The following is a 10,521-nucleotide window of genomic DNA, read 5'->3' on the forward strand; positions in this document are numbered from 1 at the left end:
CTCTCCCAATACATCCAAACAACTCAAATAATTCCTTAGACACAGAGAAATCCGGGATTTCAGAAAAATAAACCGAAAACACATGATCCTCCTTCACCCCTTTAAAGTTCAGGTTCTTTCCGCCATAGGGGAAAGTATCCCACCGCGGTCTCCAACTGTGGAAAGGTCTTCTGTTATTGACCTCCATCCACCCTCCACCTTTATCCCCAAGACGAGAAGCTCTCATTGAGGTACCCAGATACGGACCCCGAAACACACAAACACAAACACACTACCACAGAACCACAAATCGGGAAGGTTGCGGAAAAGAAACAAACAAAGAGAAAAGAGCTAAAACAAGATAGCGCAAACCTAGCAGAAGCAGTGCCGAACAGAAAAAACCGGCAAAACCTAAGTGCCTTAAAACGGTAACTAACCCCACCCCCCCAATAAGGTCCCTGAGCCCTAAAGCCAGGAGTTTAAACCGAAATTGAGGAACTGGTAAGTACCTTTCTAAGCGCCACTATAGATTTCCACCGGAAAAAGCCAAGAGAGCCACCGCAAAGGAGCCTGCCGGATATCGCCTGCCGGATTTCTCACCTTTCATCTTCTTTTTAAAAAAAGGTTCTCATCTTATCAATATTATATGTTATAGATTGTGGACAATTTTTATGAATTCACTATTATGCGCGTAATCACGTCAATCCCTTTTAAAATCTATCAGATGTAGGTAGGTTGACTAATATACAAAGTATTGCCACATACTCTAACTTTTTTTGTCTGGATGTTTTTTCTTATTTTTAAAATTTTCCATTAATTAAATAATAACTTGATATATGTTTGATGATTTGAACAATTTGTGGTAATTACTAAGGAATAAATTTATAATTTACTCATTAAGTTATAAACTAACATAATTTCATTATTTATGGATTACATAATTCAATCCAAAATCCACTTCAGGAAACTTGGTTGAGGTGGATACAAAGGACTATAACCAGTAGTTCAAATACATAGACAATTTAGGCTTGATTAAAAGTATGATCACACTTCTAAATCCCAACCCTCGGGATCACATTAACTCTTGCATGCAACGCTGCAAAAAAAATCAATAAATTAATAAAACTTACATATCGAAAGAACCGACTCTTAAAAAAAACAAAGATTACCTTTGATATTGAACAGATATTTTTCCAGCATTACGTAGGTTGTTAGCTTGACCTGATTTTGCCATTAAACCGAAAGCTTTACCGCTCAAATCAAAATAATGAGGACAGCCAGGACACTCATCGGTGATAAATACCGTAACAGGGTTGCCTGAGCAAGCAGAATTTTCTGTACACTTCACCTGAAATTAGAACAAAGTATATTATTTTCAAAAAGTTATACAAAAAAGATATTCAATGTCTTCATATTTTTTAATATATATAAATCGTTAGACCTCATAACATGTGCCACAGCCTTTGCCCGATTGGTAGATGAATGGGTTTCCAGCTGATATCATTGAGTTGTATGGAGGCTGACTAACAGCTTTTCCATATCCACAAGCACCACCTATATATAATTTAACATATCAATTAAAATCATTTTAATAATTATTTGGTTACAAAGTTATGAATCTTGTTATGGAAAATTTCTTCTATATACCGTCACTTCCAAAACCTTCTGGTGCTCCATACCATGTAGCCATTGTAGACTGCCAATCTGCATCAGATGTGAAGTTGGAAGCAACACTAAAAAGCTTTTTCGGTTTAAAACAAGAGGAAGGGGTCCCTAAGAATATTGAGAGTAAGCTTACAAAGATGAGAATATGAGAAAATACATGTCCCAATGTAAAAGCCATGGTATCACTACAACACTAAGACTATATTGAAACGTACTCTACGGTTTGATGATTATGCTAAGGGCATTTAGTTATTTATAGAGTTGAAGTTCTTGCAGATAAGAATATGACCTATCCATATTATAAGAAAAAATTTATTTTTTAGATTTATTCCATAAATCTAATTTATTTTCTTATAATAAAGATCAAAGAAGGTAACAGTTTTATCTCTTCCTATTTAATAAAATTTAAATTTAAATATACTTTTTAATCTATATATACCTAAATTTATAAAGATCAAAGAAGGTAACGGTTTTTTTAAATATTTTTAAATATTTTTTATATTTAATCTTTTTAAATATTTTTTATTTTTAAGAGTGAAAATCCATTGTAAGTCTAAATTGTTACATCAACTTTCATCCATTATTTAGGAATATTTTGCACTCTTCTATAGTAGTTAAACCATAACTAATTTAACTAAAACTCTTCACTTCAGCTCAGGCATGATGTCGAAACATCCCATGTAACATGTTATTTCAAATGTTGAAATACTTCAACATAACATGTTCTAGCAATTCAGTGGAACTTCTTGCTGTACATGTTCTTCTATACTAAAGTTTACATTTCTTTATCCCTGCTATTATTTGTTTTACAAAAATTAATGTCAATCATAAAACGCAGGAACTAACACATTTTAATTAACATTTAAAATAATAGAGAAAATAGAAAGTTATGGTTTTGGAGAGAAAAAATAAATTTATTAAAAGTAGAGTAGTGAAATGGAATTTGTGAGAGTTGAGAGAAAGTTGTAGAGTTAATTAAAATAATCCGAAATAATGACATTGAAGTGTAATAGAATGGTTGGGTTTAATCAAAAAATTGAGGCATACTCATTCATTAGTTTAGTAAACTAGTGTGATTAATTTTATTAATTGAGATGTACTGATTGTTCACTTATATATGGTTTTGTTTGTATAAACTATTACATAGAGAATGATCTCAACAAATACTTGCGTAAGTTTGTTTTGGTTATACTATTTGTTGGCTCTACCTCCAGAGTTTGACTGACGCAAAATTTATACAAAAATGTTTGTATAACTACTTCACCTTATAACAGAATCAACAATTGCAACTTGTTAACACTAGAGGCTTTGATGAAATGTTGAAGACAGAACAATAACAACGCCAATGACCTCTTCTTCATGATCAACTTTAATTTTTGGAATTTGAAGGTATTTAAGGAGGTTTCAAACCCTCGCAATCTAAAGATTTTTTTTATTATTGTCTTTAAATGACGTGGCATGCAACGTGGCGTGTTACGTCAGCTTCCACTAAAACAAATAGACGGCATAGACCAAAATTATGGACATAAAACTTTAGGAGGACCATTCTTTGAAGTCATATTTTTGAGGGACTAAATTTGAGTGTTGGAATATTTATAAAGACCTCTGACATATTTACCTATAAAAATAAAGAACACAAAAAAATGAGGAGGGCCAAACTAAATCTCTGTCAAAAAGAGAACCTTTAAAAAGGTAAACAAAACCTATTTTTTTACCATGTTAAGGGGAATAGAAATAGACTAGACAGAAGAAATTAGATGTGAGACCTAAATTAGCAATAGAGTTTGCACAACTATTAATTTCCCTATAAATATGAGATAACAAAAAAAATATGAAAGAGATATACTCTCTACAATTCTCCCATGTAAGCTTAATTAAGTTTCCAAGGAACAAAAGCAATAAGTCCAAAAGCTTTGACCAATAAAAGAGAATCTGATTCTGACCACAAATTTTGCCAAATGTAAAAAGAGACAATTTCAGTCGTCTTTAGAACAATAAAAAATTCCGCAAGAAAATAAGAGATTCAATGTAAAGGCTAATAAAACCCTATGATAAGGTCATCTTTATTTTCTCTTAAAAGTCCACCAAAAATAACTTTGTTAGGATCATAAATATAAACTCGATCACAATTACTTATTAACATATATACAAACAATTTTTTTTAATATAATCTACTAAAAAAATTAACCCTGCATCATACTCCCTCTGGCCTTATTTATAAGCAAAGATTCTCTTTTTAAATTCATTGGACAATAAATGTATCTTGTCTTTTATGTAGACTAGATACATTCATTATTCAATGAACCTAGAAAGAGAATTTTTGCTTATAAATCAGGCCGGAGTAGTATATTTCTAAAATAATACTCTATCTGTCTCAAATTAAATGTCACATTTAGAAGAAAAAAATTGTCACTTTACATTACCAAAGCAATTTTATATTCAATCTTCCAATTGTACCCTCTAATAAATACTCTTAATTTATTGTTTTTTCACTTAATATTCATGTTGTTTCGAATACACCAATAGTTAATCAGGGTAATTTGGTAAAGTCATCATTCTCTCTTTGTCGCACGCTCGCGAAAAATGAACAATGGAGTCGCCACTAACATATCTATCCTTAAAGGAAAGGAACGCTAGGAAGCCTAAAATGAATAAGAACGAGGTCTTACGACCAAAGGTAGGGTACAGAAGTCGGTTACGCAAGGGGAAGGTACTAGCACCCCTCACGCCCATCGTACTCTATGGTATCCACCTATGTTTGTTGCTATCTAAAGGGTGTGTTGATTATAAATCTAAAGCTTAAAGCTAAGGGGGTGCACGCAAAATAAAGGAAAGGAAATACGGGGAAAATAAGGTTTATAAATAGTTGTGCTCGCTTAGGCCCCGCGACCTAATGCCTACATATCCTTTTTAGGAATCAGAGCGTCGTAGTTCAGCTCACAAGTTTTTGTTTGTTAGTGTTTTTAGTAGACGATGTTACATTCGCATTCTAGCATTAGGATAGCAGCTCGGTGAGTGGAGTCTTATGTGTTACTTGTCTGCGATCGAAAGGAAGCAATGTGTCCGATTAAGAGAAAGAATGCCCTTAAGGCAAGAGAGAGAAAAGAGAAATTTGTCGAGCGTTTTAAGTACCTCCCTTAAACAAGTGAGGTTTGATCTACTCTTGTTGGTGTTTTTTATGATTGGGAATTTTCACTCAGGTGATCCCCTTAAACAAGAGGGACGAGAGTTTCCATTCCCTTTTTATTATTCTGACCTTTATTAAGCATTTTTAAGGTATTTTCTTGGTATCTTTTAAGGGAATTAAATCAACTAATTGCTAAGTGTTTTTAAGTAGAAAAGGAAAAGAAATGGGAAACTAGCCCAATATGAATTAACTAGCCTAATGTTAAAATGGGAATTTCTAGATCCTAATGTTATCATGGTTTCTACCTAATGTTATAGGATTTCATATGAGGAGGAACTAGCCTAGTGTTATGGTTTCTACCTAAAGTTAGGTTTTAAGGAAACATGGAAATTAAAGTCACAATTAGAAGTCATAAGTAAGATACATGATTATACAAAATAGTACATAAGCATGACATGAAATGATTCAAAATATTGTACAAAAATTGGATTAAAAGGACTATTTATTTTTTATGAGATTTTTTATGAAAGAAAAAGAATTCTAACTATCAAGCAAAAGAAATGATAAGCCTAAAAACTATTATTTTTTATTCTATGTTTTCATGTCAAAAAGTGTACCAAAGCCTAAAAAGGAATGGGAAAAAACTAAATAGAATAGTCCTAAATTCTACTAATTTTATGTGAGACAGGGGGTGAATATTGAAATGGTGGTGTGGTTAGTACAGGGCGCAGGGCCCAAAGAACTGGCCCAACAGATTCTTTTGTTACAATCTTTCAGCACCAAAAACAGAAGATACATGGCCCACAGGGGGTGTGTGAACAGCAATTCGTTTTGGCCCAAGGTTGATGTGGATCCAAAGTCATTTTGTTATTATTCAAAAAAAAAAATAATTAAAAAATAAAAGAAGAATAATTGAAATTGGGAAAGGGATTAGGGTTTTATAAGTTACGTTTCAAGTCTTGCGAACCCAGACTATTCCTTCACTCTCGTGTATCACCCATCGTCGGAAATCTCCCCGCCGCACCGGAGGCGGCGGAGCTCACCCTATCTCAAAATTGAATCCACCACAAACTTCATATCCACTCACTCTCTTCCAAATTTCCCTTATATTTCTCATATTTTGCTTAATTCTCTCTACATCTAACTAAATCTCTAAACCCTAAATGACGTGAAATTGAAATTAAACGGTGGTGACCTAGGCGAGCGAATGATTAGAAGAGGGAAAGCATTCAGGGGAGCATGGGCTATGGCGTCAAAAGGAGGCGTAAAAGAGACGAAGAAGTTTGGAGGATCTAAGGACTTACCTGGTTTGAAGAATGCGCACAAAGGTACGAGAAAGCCAGATAGGAGAATCCAAATGCGAAATAAACACAGGAAAATGGAGAACCTCTTCAGGTAGGTTCTTGATTCTTCTTTAGCTCGTGTTTACTGCTTCTCCTTCTTCGTCCTCTACTTTATTCTTTTTTTGTTTAATTTAATGTGAGCCATATTGCTGTACTCTGAGAGCTTGAGATGAGCGAGTGCTGAGGATAGGATTTGAGAGGGAATTGAAATGAAGGATGGATTTAATTGAGGAATTGTGGTGGCTAAGCTCTACTCCATTGAAGCTCAATGGGAGACTTCAATAGAGTGTTTTGGTTCTGAGCGTGTGGTGAGAAAATGGATCGAGGTTGAGAGTAATGAAGAGTGAATTGAGAGAGAATCGTGTGGAGATGATAATTGGAGTGTGTAACACCCTTCTAAACCCCGCGACAATTTAAATAAATCCATTCAGAGTACATGAAAACAAGGGTGCCACAATTCAATAATTAATTAAACATCGTTCAGTTTTGTCATGCATTCACTGAGGCAATCATCATCAAATTAAAAACATTTCATGTTAACACAGCAGAAATTAAATCATACGGATTAAGTTTAACATCTTTAAAACTTATCCTTCAAAACATCAAAACATAACCAGAGTTATAAAACATAAACTCTAAACACCGCGTCCCCAGTGTTACAAATATCAGAGCATGACACCTGACGCTAACTAAACACACTGACTCATGAGCTAATCCTCACCGAGTCGAACAACCGCTATCCTCAATCTGAAAATGACAACATGTAAGGGTGGGTCTCGTCTTAATTAACAAATGTTATAAGTTTATAAGGCAATAACACATCATAGTCACATCATTCACCCAATTGTTTCATAAACAGACATTCAGACAAGTATCATCATCATAAACAACCAACACATCATCAATATTTATAACACTGGAAGAACATCCAATCATGTTATAAAAACATGCATATGAATGAACTAACACAATGCATGTGGTACCAACATCATCAAATGGGAATAACCCATGACCGATGCAACATCATCAAGATACGGCCCTGCCAGCACAGATTCCACACAATGGGAATCATGCCCTTCACTGATCCAGCACATCATTATGGATACATCATCCACAATGAATATGAATGAATGCAAACATACATGAATATACTTATACCATCGTCAAGTCTATGAGTAACATCATCAAAATACTCATTTCATCATAATCATCATCATCATCAAAGCATGTTTATATACACATGCATCATTCAATCATAATAAAATCATTAATCATCATATAGATTATTTCAGAAGGTTCGTTTAGCTCGAAACGGCACACGAATCGGACCAAAGGTTTAAAAGTTATGAGTTTTACAAAATACATCATTTTTCAAAAACCATTTGTGGTAATCGGTTACCCAAAGGCCAGTAACTGGTTACCCTGTTGTACGAAACTCATTTCCCTGTTTTTTGTATGGGTAATCGGTTACCCCCCTTTCAGTAACGATTACCGACTTCCAGCTAGCAATCTTTGCCATTTTACACTGCAGTAATCGGTTACCCTACCCTTGGTAACCGGTTACTGCGTACCTGCAACCCCAAATATGCAGAATTACAGCATTCTAAGCCTTCCAATCCCACTCAAAGCATACCAGAACAATTTTAAGGAAATATAACACACATACAACACACAATACACATCATAATACATCTAAATAGCATCAATTGAAGTCATAACAACACAAACATCATAGATTCCAACCAAATGAATAATTATCATTCAACTGATCCAAAATCCCTTAATCTATTATATGACTCAATCAATACGAATTCTACACCTATTTTGTACTATCAACCCCTAATCCGATAATAGATGTTAACTAGATAAGTCCCCCCTTACCTTAGCCAAGTTCTTTATTTGGTCTTCTTCCTCTTGGGTTCTCTTTCACGTTCTTCAGCTCTCCCTCTCACAGCTTCTCTTTTCACGTTCTAACTCCCTTTCTCTTATTTCCCTTATTTTATGAAAACATAAAATAGATTAGTAATGGGCTCCCTCACATTAACACCCCTCATATTACTAACTCCACCAATGGCCCAACAACTAACATTTTATTATTTCCAATTAATTTCAATAAAATGCTAATTTCGAATAATTAATTTAAAACTTAATTAAATAAGAATTTTCGGGATGTTACAACTCTCCCCCGCTAAAAGAGTTTTCGTCCTCGAAAACATACCTCAAGCAAAGAGTTCCGGATAGGAACCTTTCATCTGGCTTTCTAACTCCCAGGTGACATTCCCATCAGCCGGTCCTCCCCAAGCTACTCTGACCAAAGCTATCTCCTTGCCACGCAACTGTTTCAGTCTCCGATCTACAATCCTCATAGGTAAAGCTTTAACGGTAAAATTGTCTTTCACCTGTACATCATCTATTTGGATCACACGAGATGGATCCGCAATGTACTTCCTCAATTGAGATACATGAAATACGTCATGCAAATTTGCAAGCATCGGCGGCAAGGCAATACGATAGGCTACTTCTCCTACTTTTTCAGAAATCTGAAACGGTCCAATAAAACACGGAGTCAACTTCTTCGACTTCAAAGCTCGACCAATACTCGTCATAGGAGTAACCCTCCTGAATCATCTTAATCTTCTCCGTAGTCTGTTGTACAATTTCTGGTCCGATCACAGCACTCTCACCAGATTCATACCAACACAATGGAGTTCAACATCTTCTACCATACAACGCTTCAAACAGAGCCATATCAATACTCGAATGAAAACTGTTGTTGTAAGTAAACTCAATCAAAGGCAGATAACTATCCCGAGCACCTCCTTTTTCCAGCACACAAGCACGTAACAAATCCTCTAATGACTGAATCGTCCTCTCAATTTGTCCATCCGTATGTGGATGATAAGCATAACTCAATCTCAGCTTAGTACCCAAAGCCTTCTTCAAACCTTCCCAAAACTTTGACGTAAACCTCGGATCTCTGTCTGGCACGATACTCGAAGGAATACCATGTAGGCTAACTATCTTCTCAATGTATAATTGAGCCAACTTTTCCATCGAATAATCCATTCTCACTAGTATAAAATGTGCAGACTTCGTCAACTTGTCTACAACAACCCAGATAGCTTCACATTTCTTAACAGTTCTCGATAAACCAGAAACAAAATCCATCGATATGCTATCCTACTTCCACTCAGAAATAAACACTGGTTGCATAAATCCAGGTGGCTTTTGATGCCCAACTTTTGACTTCTGACACGTCAAACAAGAGAATACAAATTCAACAATTTCTTTCTTCATTCCAGGCCACCAAAACAGCTTTTTCAAGTCGTGATACATCTTGGTAGCACCAGGATGAATACTTAATCCACTACGGTGTCCTTCTTCTAGAATACTCTTTCGGAATTCAGCAACATCAAGAACACAAACTTTGTCACCAAACTTCAGTATACTATTCTCGTCGACTTTGAATTCACCGCCCTTGCCTTGATTAATCAAAGTCAACTTATCGATCAATCCAACATCAGCTTTCTGACCCTCTCTGATCTCTTCAAGGATACCACTAGTTAGCTTTAGCATACCCAATTTAATACTAGTAGGAGTGCCTTCACATACCAGACTCAAATCTCTAAACTGTTCAATCAAATCTAACTCTTTCACCATTAGCATAGACATATGCAAGGTCTTTCTACTCAACGCATCAGAAACTGTGTTTGCCTTACCAGGATGGTAATTCAAACTAAAATAATAATCTTTAAGGAATTCTAGCCACCTCCTCTGTCTCATATTAAACTCTTTCTGATCGAAGAGATACTTCAGACTCTTACGATCGCTAAACACCTCGAATCTCGAACCATACAAATAATGTCGCCACAACTTCAAAACAAAAACTACAGCTGCCAACTCTAAATTCTGAGTCGGATAGTTCCTTTCATGCACTTTGAGTTGTCTTGACGCATACGCAACCACTTGTTGATTTTGCATCAGTACACCACCTAAACCCATCAGTGATGCGTCACAGTATACCACGAACGATTCTGTCGGATTCGGCAAAATCAGGATAGGAGCACTTGTCAGCCTCCTCTTCAACTCTTGGAATCCTTCTCAACATTTTGCATCCCAAATAAAAGCCTGACCCTTCCTGGTCAATTTAGTTAACGGAAATGCTAACTTTGAAAAGCCTTCTATAAACTTCTTGTAGTAACCTGCAAGACCAAGAAAACTACGAATTTCTGACACTGATTTCGGAGTTTCCCACTGAGATACCGCTTCTATCTTTGTAGGACAACAGCAATACCATTCTTAGGAATCACGTGCCCAAGGAAACTAACTTCATCCAACCAAAATTCACACTTTGACAATTTAGCGAAAAGTTTCTTCTCTTTCAGCAATTCTAACACAATTCTGAGA

General features: G+C 35.5%; 1 protein-coding gene across 1 annotated transcript; it reads right to left on the reverse strand.

Moving 5' to 3' along the window:
• Positions 1 to 1,144: 1,144 nt before the first annotated feature.
• Positions 1,145 to 1,822, reverse strand: LOC131611499 (putative expansin-B2). The gene is made up of 3 exons (XM_058883502.1): positions 1,627 to 1,822; positions 1,421 to 1,533; positions 1,145 to 1,327 (listed from the first exon to the last, which is right to left on the reverse strand). Exons 1-3 carry the CDS (start codon positions 1,820 to 1,822, stop codon positions 1,145 to 1,147), a joined length of 492 nt encoding a protein of 163 aa, XP_058739485.1.
• Positions 1,823 to 10,521: the final 8,699 nt, after the last annotated feature.

The sequence above is a fragment of the Vicia villosa genome, linkage group LG6, assembly GCF_029867415.1.
Source record: "Vicia villosa cultivar HV-30 ecotype Madison, WI linkage group LG6, Vvil1.0, whole genome shotgun sequence".
Lineage (NCBI taxonomy): Eukaryota > Viridiplantae > Streptophyta > Magnoliopsida > Fabales > Fabaceae > Vicia > Vicia villosa.